General features: G+C 37.9%; 1 protein-coding gene across 1 annotated transcript in view; it reads right to left on the bottom strand.

Moving 5' to 3' along the window:
• Positions 1-23,070, bottom strand: part of RAD50 (RAD50 double strand break repair protein) — a 122,202-nt gene that overhangs the window by 61,943 nt on the left and 37,189 nt on the right. The window contains exons 6-16 of the mRNA XM_042781371.1: positions 18,086-18,214; positions 17,688-17,853; positions 16,736-16,929; positions 16,121-16,327; positions 14,880-15,062; positions 14,583-14,740; positions 11,571-11,746; positions 9,901-10,138; positions 5,273-5,462; positions 4,742-4,868; positions 4,108-4,301 (exon numbers count right to left, since the gene is read on the bottom strand). Coding sequence (XP_042637305.1) covers positions 4,108-4,301; positions 4,742-4,868; positions 5,273-5,462; positions 9,901-10,138; positions 11,571-11,746; positions 14,583-14,740; positions 14,880-15,062; positions 16,121-16,327; positions 16,736-16,929; positions 17,688-17,853; positions 18,086-18,214 — 1,962 coding nt within the window. The remainder of the gene's footprint in view (positions 1-4,107; positions 4,302-4,741; positions 4,869-5,272; positions 5,463-9,900; positions 10,139-11,570; positions 11,747-14,582; positions 14,741-14,879; positions 15,063-16,120; positions 16,328-16,735; positions 16,930-17,687; positions 17,854-18,085; positions 18,215-23,070) is intronic.

The following is a 23,070-nucleotide window of genomic DNA, read 5'->3' as shown; positions in this document are numbered from 1 at the left end:
TGGTATATTCTTGTCAGAGTAGCATTAGGTAACTAGAACAGCCACTGATAATTTGTAATCTAAAATAGTTAATAAAGAAATATTTATAGTAATTATTGATATTCAGCAACATATTTAGCACTTACTGAAATGAGTAAGTATAATTATGAATCTCTAGATAAGATTGTTTCAAAAACTGTTCATAAATTTAACTGGCCGAGTCTTCAATTTTTCTAGATAAGGGATGGCAAATTGGTTCCATTCCTTGTCTGAATTCAGTGTCTGTTCACTGTACTGGAAAAGGATTCTGAGATTACATCTGGAATCTAATGGAAATAGTACTATGATTCAGAGACAGTGTCTGCCATGGATATAAATTTATACATAAAACACCAACATAAATAAGAATCCTTCCTATATGGAGCTAACTTTAAAATTAACCTGACTACCCAAAATAATATAATTTCACACTACTTATGCAGGTAACTTGTTGATAAGTGCCATCGATTTGGCACCAAATCACAGCAACCCTATGTACAATAGGGTTGCCCAGTCCTTCACCATCCTCACAGTCCCTGCTACGCTTGAGCCCATCATTACGGCCACTGTCAATCTTTGTCATTGAAGGTCTTCCCCTTTGATCATTGATCCTCTACTTTACCACACATAATATCCTTCTCTAGGGACCGATGCTTCTGACAACATGACCAATAGTCTTATGTACATAAAACTAAGTCTGGCCATTCTCATTTCTAAGAAGCATTCCAGCTGCCACTTCTTCCAGGACAGATTTATTCATTCCTCTGGCAGTCCAAGGTATTTCAAGTATTCTTCAACACCACAATTAAAAGGCATCAATACTTTTTTGGTTTTCTGTATTCACTGTCCAGCTGTCACATGCACATGAGGCGACTGAAAACACCATACCTTGTGTTACGCGTACCTTAGTTTTCAGAATGACACCTTTGCTTCTTAACACTTTAGAGAGGTCTTTTGCAGCAGATTTGCCCAGTGCAATACATCATCTGATTTCCTGACTGTTGCATCCATGGGTGTTGATTATGGATTCAGTAAAATTAAATCCCTGCAACTTTAATCTTTTCTCCATTTATAGTGATGTTGGTTATTGGTTCAGTTGTGGAGTTTTGTTTTTTTTCCCCCTTTATGTTGCAGTGTATCCAGATTGATGACTATAGTCTTTGACCTTCATTAACAAGTGCTTCAAGTCATCTTCACTTTCAGCCAGCAAGGTTGTGTCAGCTACATATCACAGGTTGTTAACCAGTCTTCTGCCGATTCTGATGCTGTGTTCTTCTTCATATAATCCATCTTTTTGGATTATCTGCTCAGTATACAGGTTGAATAAGTGGTGAAAGGATACAACCCTGATGCACACTTTCCCTGATTTTAAACCATGCAGTATCCCCTTGTTCTGTTTGAATGACAGCCTCTTGGGCTATGTAGAGGTCCCTCACAAGAACATTTAAGCATTCTGGAATTCCTATTCTTTGCAATGTTATCCATAATTTGTTATGATCCACACAGTTAAATGCCTTCGCAAAGTCAATAAAACACAAGTAACATCTTTCTGGTATTCTTTGCTTTCAGCCAAGATCCATCTGACATCAGCAATGATAGTTTTCATTCCATGTCCTCTTCTGGATCCAGATTTCTGAAGTTCCCTGTCAATATACTGTTGCAATTATTTTTATAGTATGTTCAGCAAAATTTTACTTGCAAGTGATATTAATGATACTGTTTGATAATTTCCACATTCTGTTGGATCATGTTTCTTTCGAATGGGCACAAATATGGATCTCTTCCCATCAGCTGGCCAGGTAGCTGCCTTCCAAATTTCTTGGCACAAATGACTAAGTATCTCCAGAGCTGCATCCACTTGTTGAAACATCTTAATGAGTATCCCATCAATTCCTGGGGCCTTGTTTTTCACCAATTCCTTCAATGCAGCTTAGACTTCTTCCCTCAGTACCATCAGTTCTTGATCATATGCTATCTTCTGAAATGGCTGAACATTGACCAATTCTTTTTGGTAGTCACTCTGTATATTCCTTCCATCTTTTTCTGAGGCTTCCGGCTTACTTAATATTTTGCCCACAGAATCTTTCAAATACTCTGATTCAAGGCTTGAACTTTTTCTTCCACTCCTTCAGCTTGAGAAATGCTGTGTGTTCTTCCCTTTTGGTTCTCTAACTCCAAGTCTTTGCACATTTCATTATAATACTTTGTTTTCTTGAGCTACTCTTTGGAATCTTCTGTTCAGTTCTTTTATTTCTTCCATTTGCTTTAGGTACTCTCCATTCAAGAGCAAGTTTCAGAGTATCTTGTGATAACCATTTTGGTTTTCTTTTCCTGTCTTTTTAATGACCTTCTTCTGCCTTCTTCATGTATGATGTTCTTAATGTCATCCTACAACTCATCTGGTTTTCGGTCATTGGTGTTCAAATGAGTCAAATTTATTCTTCAGATGGTCTCTAAATTCAGGTGGGATGTCATCAAGGTCGTATTTTGGCTCTCATGCATTTGTTTTAATATTTTTCAGCTTCAACTTGAACTTGCATATGAGCAATCAATTCTCTGTTCCACAGTCAGCAACCAGTCTTATTTTGACTGATACTGAAGTTCTCCATTACCTCTTTACACAGATGTAGTCATTTTGACTCCTGTGCATTCCATCTAGGAGATTAACGTTCATAAGTCACTGTTCACATTGTTGAAAAAAGGTATTTGCAATGAATAAGTCATTGGTTTGCAAAATTCTATCATGCAATCTTTGGCATTATTTTTATCACCAAGGCCATATTTTCCAACTACCGAAATGGCTTCATTTCCAACTTATATGTTCCAATCACCAGGAATTATCAATGCATGTTTGGTCATTTTCAGATTGCATAAGCTGGTAAAAAATCTTCAATTTCTTCATCTTTGGCTTTAGTCATTGATTGTAAACTTGAACAATAGTAGTATTAACTTGTCTTCCTTGTATGGGTATGGATATTATCCTATCACTGACAGCACTGTACTTCAGATCTTGAGATATTCTTTTTGGCAATGAATGCAACACCACTCCTCTTCAATTTGTCATTCCTGGTATCAAATGGTATTACCTGATTCAAAATGGCCAATACTAGTCCATTTCACCTCACTAACGCCTAGGATTGATAACATCAATCCTTATGTGTTCCATTTCATTTTTGACAACTTCCAATTTTCCTAGATGCATACTCTGTACATTCCATATTCCAATTATTAATGAGTATTTGCAACTGCTTCTTTTCATTTTGACTCATACCCCATTAGCAAATGAAGTTCCTGAAAGCCTAACTCCATCTATGTTATTAAGGTCGACTTTACTTTTAGGAGGGAGCTCTGGTGGCATAGGACCAATGGCATCTGACTGCTAACCAGAAGGCTGGAGGTTCAAATCCACCAGCTACTCCTCAGAAGGAAGACTGGGCAATCTACTTCCAAAGAGATACCACCTCAGAAACCCAGGGAGGGGTTGCTATCAGTCAGATTTGACTCAATGGCAGTGAGTCTGGGTTTTTTTTTTTTTGGTTTTACTTTAAGGAGGCAGCTCTTCCCCAATCATATTCTGAGTGCTTTCAAACTTGAAGGGCTCATCTTCCGGCCCTATATGAGACAATGTTTCACAGCTATTCAAAGTTTTCCAGTAATATATCAGACAGTGTTTCACTGCTATTCATAAGGTTTTCAGGGACCAGTTTTTTCAGAAGTAGATGGCTCTGTCCTTCTTCCCAGTCTTAGTTTCGAAACTCCAGTGAAACCTGTCCTCCATGGGTGACCCTGCTGGTACGAGATATCAGTGGCATAGCTTCCAACCTCATAGCAACACACAAGCCACCACAGTACAATAAACTGACAGACGAGTCATGGTCTAGGTAACTATTTCTTCCTTATCACAGCCAAAATCCTCCTACCAGAAATCTTTACTCATCAGTACAAGTTCTGTCACTCTGAAGCCACATAAATTACTAATATAGTGTTCTCATCTGATCCTCATATTAACCATAGTTGTAGTTATTAAACCAATAAAAAGCATTTCACATATTTGAACTAATTTAAAAAATATAATATGAATGTTTTTACCTTTATCTCTCTAGATAAGGACTGAACTTCAGTGGATAATTCCACTGTCTGCTCCTCTAGTTGCTGACGACGTTGCAAGTTAGTAGATATTTGAAGTTTCTCTGATTTCAGTTCATTTGCTATACTCTTTAGGTGTTGAATCTGTTCCTGCTGGTCCTGTATAAGCTTACGATTCAATTCAATCTTGCTGGAAACTGAACAAAGACATATTGACAAAATGATTAATGTAAGGATACAGAAAATACTATGAGTAGCATAAATCTAGTTTTTATAGGTCTATAGAATCCCGAAAGATTGAGTTTCCAGGTCTCACCCACTGCAACAAAATGCAACCAAAACCTCTCAAGCTTTAAACCTGCTTGCTGTCCCATCCTGTCCACTCAGAGGTGAGGCCCAGAGAGCAGGTATGGTTGAGAAAGGGTATTGCCCATCCAATACACTCCCATCACGCAGCTGCTGTGCAAGCACGGAAACAAAGAGAAGTATGGTTTTTGAGTAAAGAGAGTGAATATACTGTGGACCGGAAGGCAGAAAAAACAGTTCCTTGTCCATGTAATAAGCATACAATTTGCAAGAAGTATGTACTGGGAATGGTAAAGTCTTTATGGGTACATGTGGAAATGGACTTTATTACCTGTATCTAATTTGTGTTGTTTTTCTTGTTTTTCCTGGTTTACTTGTTGAACAGTTCGATCTAAGTCTATTCCTTGTAGCTTAGCTGCTTGCTGTGCAATCTTTCTTTCAACATCTTTAAGTTCCATCTTAAGAATATAACAAAGTATGTTCTTTGAGAAACTTAGTACATTATCATTATTAAAATCTTTAAAAACTGTTATTATGAATTATTTTTTAAACTATAAACTTATGTTTCTAGATATAATCTTAGCAAAGTTTAATTGAATAAAAATGAAATTAATTTTTAGTAATTCATATAATGTAAATAAAAAGATATAAAATAAAAATGAAAACCAAACATTATTTCTTAAATTCCACAATTTGTGAATAAAAAATCTGAAGCTCAGAAATGAAAACTAAGCAACTGGTCCCTGAGAACACCTGAAATAAAATCTATACCAACGTACTAGCTACTGTTTCTAATACCTTTCCATTCAAATCACTATGGAAAAGTATTTTTTTCCTATGCCTTAAACTACACTAAACTTACCTGCAGCCTCTCCATAATTGTAACATCTGTCAGACACACTTTAGCACTTTCTTCTTCAGGCATTATTGCACCCAAGAGTGTTTCCTGTTCTTCTATGTCATTCTTTAGGCGCTGTATGTCTCTATTGACATTCTGCAGTTTGTTTCTCAGTTCTGGTATTTCCTTCTCCTTCAAATCAACTATGCTTTGCCTTATCAGAAAATACATAATTAAAAATAAGTTATCTGATGTACCTGAGGCAGATATACTCCTTGGAGAGAACAATCATGGGAGAAAGAAGGGTTGTTTATGCACAAGGAGACAGTTCAAGGTGCAGGAGTACATGGAGGGATGGACACAAGGAAGAGGTAACTATCAGGAGGAAGTGGGAGGGGAGCTGTTACATTGGGGTAAACTGTAGTCAATGTCATGAGACAACATGTGTGTGAACTGCTGTATGGAAACTCAATTTGCTCTGTAAACTTTCACCCAAATCACAATTAAAAAAAAAAAAAAAAGTTATCTGATGTTTTCTCAGAGTTAGATTGAGGTTATACATTTCTGGCAAGAAAACCATAGAAGTGATGTTATATCTCTCTCAGGGCATCATATCAGTGGATAACTGATGTCAGTATGTTTTATTACTGGTGATACTAATAATATTCATCTAATTAAGATGGTGTCAGGCTGCTTTCTCCACTGTAAAGTTACTACTTTTCTCTTTGAAATAAATATATATCTCAGAAGAGATACTTTGAAACTCTGCAAATATCCTGTTTCTCCTAAAACTTTTGCCCACGTATTTTAACATCTATTAGATCTTGCTTGAAATAATTCTTCCTGTGGTATCTGCCAAACTAATGGATTTTCTACAAATTAACTGCCCATACTAATCAAGTGTCATGGTCATGAAAGACAAAGAACAATGAAAAAACTGTTACAGATTACAAGAGCCTGAGAAGAAATAACAACTAAATGCAATATGAGATTTTGGATTGGGTCCTGAAATAGAAAAAGGACTTTAACAGAAAAACTGGTGAAATCTGAGTGAGGTCTGTGGGTTTCATTAACAGTATTATACCAATAGTTACTTTTCCTGCTTTTTGTAGTTGTATTATAGTTACATAAATTGTTAACATCAGGAGAAGCTGGGTGAAGAATATACGTGAATTCTCTATACTATTTTTTCATTTTTCTGTAAGTCTATAAATTACTTCAAAATACAAAAGTTAACTAAAATGTATTATTTAATAACCTAGTTAGACAAATGCTACAATACTTTGGTTTAAGGCACAAAAACTGACAAACTCAAGCTAATGAATTACGTCCTTTGTAGCAGCTGGCCCCACACTTATTCATGCTCACACTTTCTGAAGCAATTTTTTTTTTTAAAGACACATAATTTAAGACCAACTTCTAGTCTAAACCAAACCAGACTCACTGCTGTCAAGTTGGATCCAACTCATAGCGACCCCTCCTTGGGTTTCCAAGGCTGTATCACTATGGAAGTTGATTGTCTAATCTTCCTTCCGAAGAGTGGCTGGGTTTGAACCGCCAGCCTTCTAGTTAGCAGTCAAATGCCTTAGGCACTACACCATCAGAGCTCCCAATTATGTGCCTAGTACCTAAAAAGCGACACAGCTCTAACATGATAGCTCAATGACAGCTAGCATTCACTTAGGAATCACAGGACTGAAGACAACTTTAGGGAGAAATATAGGCATCCTTAGAATTTTATTTCTACATTTTCATATACACATACAAAAAAACCTTCATCAATATGGTCCTAGTTTTGGTGCCCTCTTTTTGAATACTTATCTAAGATGCCAAAAATAACTATTTAAGATAAAAGAAATTCCCAGAGAGAATGGGCTACCTGGAATCTATTAGTTTTGTTTTTTGTTTTTTTTTCCCCCCCACAGAAACTCAATTCACTTATTTTTGTGATAACATTCCTTCTCTAAGGGGATTGTGTGTAAAAGGACCCAACACAGATGATAATGAAAAAAACTTCTGGGAGGAATAGGGGAAACTACTAAGTTTTAGTTAAATGAGGTGTTAAAATATAAGTACTAAGCAAAATGGTGAAAACATGTATTTTCAGCTGAGATTTCATTCACAATGGTGGTCTCCTATTAAGTGCTAATAAATTTTCATCTTAAATAAAAATATTATTTTGCCCAAAGAGGGTAAGTAAGATCTGGCTCACTACTACCTCTGTGAGGTCGTCTTCGCCTACTTTTCCCTTTGGCCTTCAGGCCAAACGTGCTTCAGGGACTTTGTACTGCCCGGAATGCTCTTCTCCTAGACAAATGCATGGCTGACTTCCTCACCTCTCTCAGGTTTCTGCTTTAATGCCACTTTCACAGCAACTCCCCTATCACCATCCCCCAGGCACCCCATTTACTTACCCTGCTTCCTGCCTTACGATTATCATCTGATATACTATACGTTTACTTGTTTGTTCCTGTGGTCCTCACCACTCCCCTCCCACCTCACTGAAGCATGAAGGCTGACTGTCTACTTTGTTTACTGCTGTATTACAAGCACCCTAACAGAATGCCTATTAAACATTGGTTGAACAAACAGACAGTTCTCACGACAGTGGTGCATCAAAGGTACATTTTATAGGTGAAAAGACAAGCGGTACCTTGATAAATATAACCTTCCTTGTTACTTTATCCCTATTTACTAATAGTAACTCTCCTCAGAGTAGCTTTCATAAATAGACCTGTACATGGTATTTCTGATAGTGACCCTAAGGATATATGACAGTAGTGACCTATATTACAACCAGCATTGGAACGAAGCTTAATGATCATCTAAGTCAACCCCTTTACATGGGGGAAACTAAGGTCTAGATGAGTTAAATGACATGTCTAAGGTCACTTGGGAGCTCTGGTGGCATAGTGCCCATGGCATCTGACTGCTAACCAGAAGGCTGGTGGTTCAAACTCATTATCCACTCCTCGGAATGAAGACTGGGCAATCTACTTCTGTAATGATATGGCCTTGGAAACCCAAGGAGGGGTTGCTGCTGTGAGTCACAACTGATTCGATGGCAGTGAGTTTTTAGAGTTTTAAGGTCACCCAACAGAACTAGAATTAGAAATCAGTTTCACTATACACCTAGACCACTGCTTTCCCACTTTAAAAAAAAAAAAATAAAGCCTCTGTTATTAATTCATTATTGACCTTTCATGGGGGAGGAAGGAAAATGAACTTGTGTGAGCAGAAGTCACAGTACCTTATATAACCAAAGTCTGAAAGGGACACAACATCACTTCTGCTGTATTCTTACTGGTTAAACATATCAACCCTGGAACAATGTGGGAAAGACTATATAAGAGTCTAAGTATCAAGAGAGATGGATAACTGGGGGCCATCCTGGAGCCTAGCAACCACAAAGCACTTCTTCTCAGACCCTGAAACTTCTTGTTCTTCCAGGACAACACACTTTCCTGGTTTTTTGCTTCCAGACTTTTTCTCACCCTGATCCACTAAAATTCTCTTAAAACATATCTTTCATCAAGTTTCTTAGGACAGCTCCTTATCACGTATCACAGAGTGCTGTAAGTAGGCCTGAACATAATGTGGCTCTAACGCCTAACTTTTGAGAATCAATCCCTACAAATAACTTACTCAAATTCCAGGTAATATTACTGTAGCACAGGTCCCACTCCCCTTCCTTTTGCACACACTGATCTGACTTTCTCCTCCCTTTTCCTTTTATCTGATCTGGACCAACTTCTCTATGCTTTACATTCCCCCTTCTTCATTCTTAAGTCTTTTTCTCAGTCTATAGCCCACTGGCCTCTCTCTTCTTAATATATTTGTTTGAATCAATGAAGCACTTCCTAAGCTTAGCTTTCTAATGTCTGATTCTAAGAGCTTGTCTCCTTAATATACCATTAGCTTCTTGACGGTCATGTTTTATTGGCTTCCATGACCAGCCTTGTGCTCTCTGTTCTGAGAGACACCAAGGCAATCATTATATACTTTCTGCTTGATTTTATTTATAAATAGACCATCATTTGAATTTCTTGTACAAGTAAGAGAAAATATAAATAATAAAATTCATCTATGAATCATTCTCTTTGAAAGAGGAAAAGACATAAAAATATAGTTTAAAATGTCTGTTGGGAGAGTAGGAGCTCTGGTGGTATAGTGCCTAAGGCACTTGACTGGTAACCAGAAGGATCAAACCTACCAGCCACTCCTTGGAAGAATGGTTGGGCAATGTACTTCCGTAGTGATACTGCCTTGGAAACCCAAGGAGGTGTTGCTAGGAGTCGGATCCGACTTGATGGCAGTAAATTTGGCTTGGTATGGTTTGGCTTGGTTTTGGGAGAACATTTCAGTACTTTAATTCTTTTGCTAAGTTTTAAAGTGCTATATCAGCAAAGGCTTCTAAATGTCAAAATTTATGCCCTCAGGACAAGTCTTAGGAATTAAACAAATTCTGTCCCATAACTAGTTTAAGAAATAAACTTACCTTTAATGTTTCTCATCATATAAATAGCAAAATTAGATATATCATATTGGCTCAGAATCCTGAACTTTTTTTATTCATTCAATACATCCTTTCTGAGTATCTACCATGTACTAGGCACTGAATAGGTACAGCAACAGTAAAGTCCTATTCTCACCTCATGGGCACAAGTCCCAGCATTTCATCACGGCGCTTTTCTTTTTTCTTTAGGTCTGATTCTGTTGATTTAAGTTTATCTGGAGCAAGCCGCAGCTTAGATTGCAAATCACTGATGACTTCTTGTAATTCAGCCTCTGTTTGAAAAACTCTCTGACATACAGGGCAACATGACTGGTTTTCATCTGTTAGCTGAGTGATGAACTGGGAGTAAACTGCTGTGGCTCCAGCCAACATGGCTATTTAAAAAAATATATATATACTTCCAGTGAGAATATAAAAGAATTTTATCAATATGGTTACATCATTTTCTGTAAATATATGATTATTATTCTTGCTTTATAAACATATTATAAAAGAAACCAATTTCTCTGATATTTAAATCTTCTTCTAAAAGGTACAGGGAACTCTGGTGGCATAGTGCCTAACCAGAAGGCTGGCAGTTCACACCCACCAGCCACTCCTCAGAAGGAAGACTGGGCAATCTACTTCTGTAGAGATATCGCCTTGGAAACCCAAGTAGGTGTTGCCATGAGTCGGCATTAACTCGACAGCAGTGACTTTGGTTTTTAATTTTCTAAAAGGTATAATACACTCAAATTTGTATAAATTTTTTTTTTGTTAACACAAATAAAATGTAACAAAATTCAACATTTAAGAGCTTACTATGTTCTAGGCATTGTTTTAAGTGCTTTACACCTATAATCTCATTTATTCCTCCCTTAAAAAAAAAGAAGAAAAAAAACCCACTGCCATCAAGTCAATTCCAACTCATAATGACCCCCATTGGGTTTACAAGGCTGTAAATCTTTACAGAGGTAGATTGCCTCATCTTCCTCCTGCAGAGCAGCTGGTGGATTTTAACCACCAACCTTCTGGTTAGCAGTGAGATGCCTTACCCAATGCACCATCAGAGCACCTTTATTCCTCCCTCAAACCAAACCAATCTCTCTGCCGTCGAGTCGAACCTGACTCACAGCAACCCTTCGTTGGGTTTCCGAGGCTTTATCACTATGAAAGTAGATTTCCCAACCTTCTTTCTGAGGAGTAGCTGCTGGGTTTGAACTGCCAGCCTTCTGGTTAGCAGTCAAATGCCTTAGGCACTATGCTACCAGAGCTTCTTAGTGCCTTGAAAACCAAGGTGATTCCAAGTCATGGGGACTCTGTATGTGTCAGAGTAGAACTGTGCTCTATACGGTTTGCAATGATTAAGTTCTTCAAAGTAAATCACCAGGCCATTTTTCCACGGTGCCTCTGGGTAAACTGGAACCTTCAGCTTTTCAATTATCAGCTGAGCATGCTAACAGTCTGCACCATCCAGGGACTCCCTAATACGTTGGGTAGTAAGTAGGTGATACTGTCCTCATTTTACACATGATGAATCTAAATATAGGAAGGTTTCAATAATTTGTCCAACATCACACAGCAAGTAAATTGTGAAGCCAGAAGTGAAACTCAAACCACCTAGCACTACAATGAGGTTTTAAAATTTTCACCTTTTTTTTTTAAATTGTGATTTGGGTGAAAATTTACAGAGCAAATTCTTTCCATACAGCAATTCACATACACTTTGTCTCATGACATTGACCACAAAAATTTTCATCTTCAATACTGACTTACCTGTGAATGAGAAAATTCAAATGTTTTGGCAATATAAAGTAAGTAACTTACCTCGCTGTTTTGAGGATTTTTCAATTTCCTCTTTAAGCCTGTCTAAGTCACTTTCAAAATCCTGGCTACCACAAACATCAAACAGCTTGTCTTCATAACTGGATAACTGTTCTTCCTTTCTTTTCAGCTCATTATTTATATGATTTTTATTTTGCTCAGCTGAAGCTAGTTCTTTGCTAAAGTAAGAACAAACATGTATTATAATTTTAACATACAAGAAATAAACCTAAAAAGTTTGAGTAAGTGGATTAAAGACAAATTCTGCCAAAAAAATATTACAAAGGTTTGCTATGGTCAAATATTTTCTTCAGAATTCATGGCAAGAATCCACTTCTATCTATTCTCTCCCTAGGACACTGATTCACCTGTGAACCCTGGTGACAGTCTTGCTCCCAGAAAATAGCACATAGGCAACATTCTGCCTGGCTTCTGGGGGTTCATGGTCTAGGCTCCCAGGCTGAGAACCTCTGCAAGAAGATGCTTGTTGGGTCTTCTTGAGAGAAGAGAAAAAGAGAATATTTTCCTATTTCCCTCTGGTCCATTTCACGATATTACATCCCTATCCTCCTATAAAAACCTTTTTTGTGTGTGTCCCTTCCTTGTTGTCATCTACTTACCTCGTGATCACTCATTCCCCCTTATTCATCAAGGTCTTTGCTCACTAGTACAATTTATCTCCATTTCAACCCTTAAGCATCAACCTAGACAACCACGTAGCCCACAAAGATTAGGGTTTTTCAATTTGTAGGTTTATGATGCACTAGCAATTCAGGTAATCAATTCAATGCACTGTACTCAGCATGTTTTTGAAAAAAGGAACAAAACAGAATGTAATATATTAGGTTGTACATAGTAACAATAGGGACTATTGTGAGAAATTTGTTTCAGATAAATATGTGTGTGTGTGAATGCACATCCTCTTCACCATGAGATTTTCTACTGAGGGTCACAGTAGAAATCTGGAAGAAAATAACTGATGTATATGCTACTTTCCCCATCCTAGCCTCCACTGAGCACTGTTCTCATAAAAGTCACCAACAACCTAGGTGCCAAGTACAATCTTCATCTTATTCAACTTCTTAGCAGCAGCAAATGGTCTTGACCCCATTCAAAGTGCCTCAGACACCACTCCTGTCTGGCTGATACGCTGGAGCCCTGGACATGTCCCAGTTTCTTTCACTTGCTCCTCTTCTTTGCTGCCAACATTTTAAATGTTGGTGTTTCCCAGGGATCTGACTATAACTCTCTCTTTTATCTTTGCATATCTCCCTCGAAGTGACACAGTCTATTCATTATCACTTACACAGCAACTACTGCCAATCTCATGAACTTCAAACTCCAATATTCTACTCCCTAACAGACATTTCCCTAAGAAATACAAATTTTTTAACATGGCCAATGCCAAACCTGCTCTCTTCCTCAAAAATCTGTATGATGCTTCTAACCCTCTTATGCAACCACCCTTCAAGGTGACATTAGAGAAAAATGATTACTTTTCATACAGAATTACTGCAGAAATGAAAAAACCATTTTAGATTTTAATCTTACTTAGGTCTGTAAACTTTCAAGGGACAAAAGGGCTAAATTACTATGCATTACCATTTTACTTAACTTGTAAAGAATGGAAGAAAACTAAAGTAAATTAAAAAGAATACTATTTCATGACAATATATGATTTTAAAACAACTGAAAATGAAAATATGAAATAAAAGCTTTTTATTACATTTCCAGAAAGATGTTTACCTATGTTTTACTGACTATGCAAAGGTATTCAACTCAGTGGATCATAACAAATTATAGATAACACTGTCAAGAATGAGAATTCAAACACACTTAATTATGCTCATGAGGAAACTGTACATATATCAAGAGGCAGTCATTTGAACAGAACAAGGGGATAATGTGGTTTAAAATCAAGAAAGGGGTGCATCAGGGATGTAACCTTTGAACATACTTAGGGTGAGCAGGCAATCTGAGAGCTGGACTATATGAAGATGACTGTAGCATCAGAACCAGATATTGTGATATGCAGGTGACACCATCTTGCTTGTTCAAAGTAAAGAGAACTTGAAGCACTTACCAATGAAGATCAAAGACTATAGCTTTCAGTATGGATTACACCTCAACAAAGAAAACAAAAATCCTCACAAATGGACCAATAAGCAGCTTTATGATAATTGGAGAAAAGATTGAAATTATCAAGGATTTCATTTTACTTGGATCCACAATCAATACTCATGAAAGGAGCAGTCAAGAAATCAAACAGTAACACTGCATTAGGGAAATGCGCTGCACATAATCTCCTTAAAATATGTTAAAATGCACAAATGTCACCTTGAAGACTAAGGTATACCTGACTCAAGCCATGATATTTTCAATTGCCTCACATGCACGTGAAAGCTGGAAGACCAAAGAACAACTGATGCATCTAAATTGTGATGTTGGTGAAGAATACTGAATATACCATATACTGCCAGCTCTGGTAGCATAGTGGCTAAGACACTTGCCTGCTAACCAGACGGCTGGCGGTTCAAACCCACCAGCCACTCCTCGGAAGGAAAGTTGGGCAATCCTACTTCTGTAGTGATACTGCCTCGGAAACCCAAAGAGGGGTCGCTATGAGGCGGGGCCGACTCAACGGCACATAACAACAACAACAACAATAGCCAGGAGAACGAACAAATCTGTCTTGGAAAAATGTAGCCAGAAAGCTCCTTAGAAGTGAGAATAGCCAAACTTCGTCTCTTATATTTTGGGCACGTTATCAGGAGGGACTACTCCCTGGAGAAGGATACAGCGGTTGGCAGAAAGTCAGAGAAAAAGAGGAAGACCCTAAATAAGATGGACTGACACAGTGGCTGCAACAATGGACTCAAGCATAGCAACAATCGTGAGGATGGTGCAGGACAGGGCAGTGTTTCATTCTGTTGTACACAGGGTTTCTATCAGCTGGAAGCAACTCGATGGCATCTAACAACAACAGTTATATCTCTAAATGTTGCAATTACTTACTTTAATTTGGCAAGCCTGTCCCTGGTCTGATTAATTTCTTTTGATTTACTATGAAGCCAGTCTTCAAGCTGTTTTTTGTTGGGAAAATATCCCAATAATGAAGTTAATTCATCACTGTGTCTAGATTTTATTTTTCTGATTTGTTCATCTTTGTCAGCCTGCAGGTAAAAAAGATCTTTTAAAAATAAAGTCTGATATCTCCACAATATATCAGGAACAAAGACAAATTCTAGATTGATTAAAATTCTAGGCTTAAGAAATAAAATTCTAAAAATGCAAGGAAATATAAAGTCATACTTTGTCTTTGGTCAGCATCTCCATCTGGGTACGTGTTGTGGTATGATGGTTTAACTGCTCCATCTCCTGGTCCAATTTACGCAAAGTCCTGTCTAGGTCTACTTTCTCATTCTGAAGGCTCATGACTTCAGTTTTTAGGGTTTCTACACTGCTGTTTTTCTCAGCCTTGCTTAGCTCACGTTCCTAATTAATTATTCAAACAAATACACAAGTTTATTCATTTTGTGTAAGAATTAAGATAAAGACAAAATGCATTATCAGAAATCAACCACTCCTTAAAATAGTCAAAATATTGTTTGCTTTTACCCAATTAGAGAAAAAAAATGCAATGAGCTATATATACTTTAAGGGAAATCTAAAGGTGGAAGTTGAGAAGGGGATTTGTCAATTTTTACGGTGACTACTTAGGTGGTAGGAGCTCTGGTAGCATAGTGCATAAGGCACTTGACTGCTAACCAGAAGGCTAGTGGTTCAAACCCACCAGCCACTCCTCAGAAGGAAGGTTGGGCAATCCTACTTCCGTAGTGATACTGCCTCAGAAACCCAAGAAGGGGTAGCTATGAGTCGGGGCCAACTCGACGGCAAACAACAACAACAACTACTTAGGTGGTAGAGATGTGAGGGGAGGGGACAGAAGAACAAGGAAGAAGAGAAAACTTGGAAATTCTTAAAAAAGAAGAGACAGGACAAGAAAGTTTCTACTACAGAAAAAATAATGGCATGACAATAATCATATGAAATCTACAGTGTATAGAACCTCAAGGGAAAATACCTGCTTTTTTTTACTTATGCAAGTGGTTCTTAAACAAGATGTTCATAGCACAGATATTCTTAAAAAGCTCCCTGTTGTTTGCCATTGAGTCAGACCCGACTCATAGCAACCCCTCCTTGGGTTTCTGAGGTGGTATCACTATGAAAGTAGATTGCCCAACCTTCCTACTGAGGAGTGGCTAGTGGGTTTGAACTGCCAGCCTTCTGGTTAGCAGTCAAGTGCCTTGGGCTCTACGCTATCAGAGCTCCCAAAAAGCTCCCTAGGAGATTCAAATGTACAAATCATCAGGTTCAAGAACTAAAAAGTTATATGACCAAGATATTCAGTTGACTTCATTTAATATGAGAATGATAAACAAGACTGACATTTTTATTAAAATGCCATCATCCTAAGATTAGCAATACATAAAATACTTCAGAAGGATTCTAAATATCTTAATCTTAATATTGTTAGTCAAATAATATCTTACAGCTTTTGTGAGTTCCTGGTCCAGTTCAAGAATCCTGTCTGAAGATCCTTCCAACTGCTGTAATTCATATTTCACATTTTTAAGCTCATTCTGCTTCTTACTTAGGATTTCTGATTTCAGCTCAATTATTCTTCCCAGTCCAGTTTTCTTATCCCTTATCTCATCTATCTGCTTTTGCTTCAGAGACTCTTTTTCTGCAAAGTCATTCTAAATACACAAATAATTGAGAACATTTACAGTTTTTTGTAAAATTTATTAAGAAAATTTTTTTCATTGTAAAAACACATGTCCACTAAGTAAAATTCAGAAAAGTATAAAAACAAAAGTAACAATCATCACCCAGAGAAGGAATTTATTAACTTAGAGCAAATATTTCCTTTGTAATTAGCTTTAGAAAATTTATTTAAAAATCAAATTAAAAGTATCGATCTGTATTTTTTTCATATTTTTATCCTTATAACCTAAAAATTGTGCTTCCATAAATGTTTTTATTCCTAGTTAATGGCAGATTCTATCATTAATCTAAAAACATGCCAAAATAGAGTCCATCTGAAAATTAAACCAATTCAACTATAGAACGTGACAGCAACAAAAGAAACATTTCAATATACTTACCATCAACTGGTTAGCAGTTTCTGCTTCCCTTTCTTGTCTTTCCCTTACAAGTTTGTGAAAATTTTTAATCTGCCTTTCACTGAATGGTCCACGCTCAAAGCCATCCAATTCTAGGTGTGCTGCCAAAGACTGAATTAATGAATCTCTAGCTCGGATATGTTCTTGATGGCGATCTGCTTGTAGCTGTAGACGACCTTTAAAAATCATGACCACAAAACCCTCTTTATCATTAGCCAATTTTTTAAAACTGAAATAATTATAGATTCACATACAGTTTTAAGAAATAATATAAAGATCTCATGTATACTTTGCCCAGTTTCCCTCAAGATTAACATTACAGGATAATATCACAACCAGGATATTAACATAAAATCCACCAATCTTAACCAGTTTCCCTAGTTTTATATGTACTCATGCATGTGTATTAAGTTCTATACCATTTTATCAAGTGCCAAGGTTCATATACCCACATGGCAGTCAAGATACTGATTTCAATACTGTGATACTTTTATTGACTTTTCTTATCATAACTATATTCACCTCTCTCCTTTCCAACCCCAATACCTCTGTTGTTGTTGTTGCTGTTATGTGCCATCGAATCGGACCCAACTCATAGCGACCCCTCCTTGGGTTTCCGAGACAGTATCACTACGGAAGTAGATTGCCCCATCTTCCTTCCGAGGAGTGGCTGGTGGGTTTGAACCACCTGCCTTCTGGTTAGCAGTCAAATGCCTTAGGCACTACACTACCAGAGCTCCTCCCAATACCTCTGGCAACCACTTATTTGTCCTCCCCATTTTTAAACTCTTCTTTCAAAATGTTATATAAATGGAATAATCCTGTATGTAACCTTTTTCACATATCCAGCAGACTTCCCTGGATATTCATCATTTATTCAGAAAATGCATAATTATACTAGCAGGAAAAAAAGGCCAGTCAAACTCTGTCTCACCCTGTTCAACAAGTAGTTCTGATTTTTCTTGATTGAGCAGCCTACATTCTTTATTTAATTTTTCCAGTTCACGCTGACAGTCTACCAGTCTCCTCTCTTTCTCTCTTACTGTCCGCTGGTGATTGTGATATAAATCATTTAGCTGCTCATCAGTCCCTTGAAAAACCTGTATAAAATAATTAAAAAAAAAACCTTTAATGTATAGATATAAGAAAATATGGTCTTTTGATGTAGGAAATATAAACCAAAGTTTATTAATTATCTTTAATTTTAGTACATACAAACAAGTAACATAAACATTAATATTTGTATTTCTTTCTTGAAAATGTGGGTAGTAAATATGAGGTTCATTATAGTAACTCTAAATTTTTGAAGAATAAATTTCTACTACCACAAACCTTTTCCATTTTCTGCTCCAGTTCACTATTATCTTTCTCCATTTGTTTCTTTCTGCTCTCCAAGGCTTTAATTTCATTGTCAAGTCTCATTATTTTAGAGAGATTTTGCTCAATTTCTCTTAGACGATTCTGAAAATGAATAAACATTTTGCATAAATAAAATTCACTTTAGTTTATACTACAAGCTCTGGTAGCGTAGTGCCTAAGGCACGTGACTGCTAACCAGAGAGCTGGTGGTTCAAACTCACCAGCCACTTCTTGGAAGGAAGAGTGGGCTATCTACTTCTGTGGTGATACCGCTTTGGAAACCCAAGGAGGGGTCTCTATGAGTAGGATCCGACTCAACAGCACATAACAACAACATAGTTTACACTGGGAGCTCTGGTGGCATAGTGCCCAAGGCACCTGACTGCTAACCAGCAAGCTGGTGGTTCAAACCCACCAGCCACTCCTCAGAAGAAAGATTGGGTGATCTACTTCCATAGTGATACTGCCTTGGAGACCTAAGGAGGGGTCGCTATGAGTTGGAGATGACTCAACTGCATATAACAACAACAACATAATTTACACTGGGAGCTGTGGCGGCATAGTGCCTAAGGCAAGGCTGGCGGTTCAAACCAACCAGCCACTCCTCAAAAGGAAGATTGGGCAATCTACTTCCATAGTGATACTGCCTCAAAAACCCAAGGCGGGGTTGCTTGGAGTCAGATCCTACTCGACGTCAGTGAGTTTGGTTTGGTTTTTGCCATTGAGTTGATTCTTACCCACAGCGACCCTCACTGGATTTCCAAGACTGTAAAACTTTATGGAAGTAGACTGCCTCATTTTTCTCCAGTGAAGCAGCTAGTGGGTTTGAACCACTGACCTTCTGGATAGAAGCCAGATGTCTTAACATACTATGCCAGAAGAGCTTCTTCTATTAAAGAAAAGCAGGAATTAATTCTAGTTCTAACTCCAAAACCCATGTCCTGCCCTCACCACTTCCCACAAGTGTTGCATTCCATGGTCACTTAACGCCAGCCACATTATGTAAAGAATCACATTTTAAGAAATCCTTAAAAAGACTTGAATTTACTTGAAAGATTAGAATCATTAAGTAGGCTAGAAATTCATAGTGGTTTACTAGTACATTCTGGGCCTACAGGCAAATTTCTACATCTTAATCCAAAGTTTACTCGAGCACAGTGGACTCTGAACAAGTGAAGCATGATGAGCTATTTCAGCTGCTTGTTTTCTCAGGCAGCAACAGGTGGATGCCTCATCTCCTAGGATTACATGTTAACTGGTTCAGGGTGTTCTTTCCTGGATGATGTTGGGGATATTCTTCTAGCGTGTTCTGGTTACCTAGTGCCACTCTGACAAAAATATAGCACCAGTGGGATGACCTTAACAAAGAGGAGTTTATTCTTACAATTTGGAGGCTTTAAGTCCAAGTTCAAAGTGCTAGGCTCTAGGGACTGGGGGAAAAGCCCCTTAACCTTGAGCTTCAGCTCTGCCTCTTGCTCCCAGCCCACTGAAGCTAGAGGCTTTTCTTCACTCAGACACTGCTGGCTGCTGAGGCTAACAAGCCCAAGGTCAACAAATAAAATGGCATAGTCCCAATGTCACCAAACCACATGGCAGACCGTTCATTCAAGTCCATTTTAAATTCCAAGGTCGGTAGAGCATGGCAGGCTGCTGAACAACAACATGGCCGCATGCAGGGTCCAATCCTGCCATAAGCTAGAGACCACTCCCAAAGCTGCTTCTTATATATGGGAATCAGACCACATACCCAAAGCAGCTACTCAGCTGCTTGTGGTAGATTCCACCATGGAGTTGACTGCCAGTATCATCCTGGGGAATAACTACCACCAGATGCCCAGCCACTCAACCAGGCCCAGCCAAGCTGACACACAAACATAAACATCACATAGTGTTTGCCTCTATGATTCTTTTGATGTTTCCAAGGCTGATCAACTACCTTTCTGAGACATTTTGAGAATCTAATTTTTTTTTAAATTTTTATTGTTATGTGGGTGAAAGTTTACAAAGCAAATTCACTTTCCATACAGCAGTTCACATATACTTTGTCTCATGACATTGACTACAATTTCCTACAATGCAACAGCTCCCCTCCCACTTCCTTGCGATAAGTTACCTCTTCCTGTCCTTCTCTCCCATGTACTCCTGCCCCTAAGCTGTCTCCCTGTACATAAACAACCCTTCTATTCTCCCATGACTGATCTCTCTAAGAAGTGTATCTACTTAATGTAAATGTTCAGCTCATATACCTCTCTTTTGTTTGGCTGGAAGCCACAGGTATGGGTTAAATACCAGACCTGAAGGGACAGTAAGGGACCATAGTCTCAGGGGTTCCACCAGGCTCTATCAGACCAGCAAATCTGGTCCTCTCCCCCATGCCTTTTTTTTTTTAAATATATGATTTTAAGTTTTGTTCCACATTGTTCTCCCACTTTATCCAGGATCTCCTACATAGATCCCCCTCCAAGTGATTGACACTGACAGCTAGGCATCATCTAGTTCTGGTCTTATAGTCATATAGGCTGAGGATGGCATGGTGTACCAGTCACTAGGACTAATTGTTTCCAAGTGTCTTTGGTTTTCTTCATTCTTCTTTGCTCTGGACGAGGAGAGACCCATCACTGCATCTAGATGGCTGCTTGCAAGCTTTTAAGATCCCAGTCACTACTCACCGAAGTAGGATGTGGAGCAATGTTTTTGTGTAGTATATTATGCCAATTGAGCTTGATGTCCCCTGTGACTATGGTCCCAAGCCCACAGGTCCAACTATTCACTCCCTCGGGGTAGGTGGCAGGAGCTCTGGTAGCATAGTGCCTAAGGCATTTGACTGCTAACCAGAAGGCTCACGGTTCAAACCCACCACCTACTCCTTGGAAGGAAGGTTGGGCAATCTACTTCCATAGTGATACCACTTTGGAAACCCAAGGAGGGGTCGCTATGAGAATACGACTCTATGGCAGTGGGTTTGGGTAGCTGGCTATGGTCAAGAAGTGACTACAACCATGTCCCTTAGCTCTACCATATACTTGGGAATTCTTATAGAACATACAAATACACTTGTAGAAACACTGTCTGCCAACCCTATACATGTCATGGGCATACTCCCCCCTGCATAGACATAACTAATAGTTCAGCCTGTCTACCCATCTATTCACCCATATATCAATGTTTGCCATCACTGACAACACAGTAGGGTATGTGCAAAAGGGTTCATCTTTGTTGTCTGTACCCCCTATGCACCTCTCTCTGTCTTCTTCTTCCTCAATGCCACATCTGGTACAATGCCCTTCTCTCCACTCAAATCAATACTTGTCTCTACCTATGTAACAGTGTCCCCTCCCCTCCCTCCCACCCCGGTAACCAACAAAGAAAATTTCCTTCCATATATAAATAAACCTTTCCTTGACTTTTTACAATAATGGACTAATCTATATTTGTTCTTCTGTGATTGACTTATTTCACTCAGTATAATGTCCTCTAAGTTCATCAATATTATGCACTGAGTCTATGTTATTCTTTAGGGTTGCATAGTGAGAATCTAATTTTTAAACTAGCATATTATACTTAAGAAATACTTAAGGTAGTTATATTTTAAGGACTGCATTCAATATCATGAAACAAAACATGTATAAACAGTTGAATGGAAAGCCAATTTGCTCTTTAAACTTTCATTCAAATCACCATAAAAGACTTAAGATACCAGTGTGCTTAGATAGTAACTGCAAACTTTCATAGCTGCACCAAAAATGCATCCTTAATTTTAATGAATTTAAAATTAGATTTTAAATAAAATGGGCATACTAATACCATTCCTTGTGATTTGTGATAATGAACATCAGGAAGTCACCATAAAAACAGGAATTTTGTTTACTTTGTTCACTAATATATTCTCAGCACATTAACAGGTGTTCAATAAATGCTAGCACAATGAAAGAAAGAGAGATTTGAAAATATTAATTTTGCCAGTCATAGCAATCACTGATTACCTACTATGTGCCAGACACTGTACTGGGTGCTGACATAATAATCTCTCTAATCCTTACAAGAACCTCATGCTAAGTAGGAAACTCAGAAGACTTAAAATGACTTGTACAAAACCACATATTCAAGACTGGGAGGCAGGTGGCAAAATGGTTAAGGGTGCTGGAACAACTGTACATCTGTATGCAAAAAAAAGTAAATCTCAACATCTACCTCATACCATATTAAAAAATTAAACTAAAATGGAATTTGGACTTAAATGTAAAAACTAAAGCTATAACAAGTCTAAAAGGAAAAAACAACAGAAATTTTTTGTGACCTTGGATTAGGCAAAGTTTTCTTAGGAAACAAAAAGTATAAACTGTAAGAGGGGAAAAAACCCCAGATAAATTAGACTTCATCAAAATAAAAAAACTTGTGCTCTGTGAAAAACAATTAAGAACTCTCATAACTAGATAGTAAAAAGACAAACAACACAATTAAAGAACAGGCAAAGAAAAGGAATAGACATTTCTCTAAAGAAGAAACACACATGACCAATAAACACATGAAAAGATGCTCAACATCATTACCTATCAAGAAAACATGAACTGAAACCACAATGAGATAACACTCACACCCACTGGGATCCATATAAATCAAAAAGAAAATAACAAGTATAAGTGGGGATGTGGAGAAATTGAAATTGTCATATATTCTGGTGAGAATGTAAAATGGGGCAGCCACTCTGGAAAACAGTTTGGCAATTTTTCAAAAGGTTAAAAATAGAATTATTGGTTCTACAAGTGTATTTGTATGTTCTTAAGAATCCAGGTGTATAGTAGAGCTGACAAGGGACAAGGCTTGTGATAGTTGAAGATGTGTCAACTTGGCTGGACTCCAGTTGTGAGTGGTGGTTCCCATGATAGATCACATGACTGCGTTCTAAGCGGCCGGTCGGCCTAGGGGGAGTTTCCCCAGGGGTGTGGCCTACCTGCAAT

The sequence above is a fragment of the Orycteropus afer genome, unplaced genomic scaffold, assembly GCF_000298275.1.
Source record: "Orycteropus afer afer isolate SDZICR_OR568_19922 unplaced genomic scaffold, OryAfe1.0 scaffold00112, whole genome shotgun sequence".
NCBI classification, from domain to species: domain Eukaryota; kingdom Metazoa; phylum Chordata; class Mammalia; order Tubulidentata; family Orycteropodidae; genus Orycteropus; species Orycteropus afer.
This window is presented reverse-complemented; position numbering and strand designations above follow the sequence as displayed.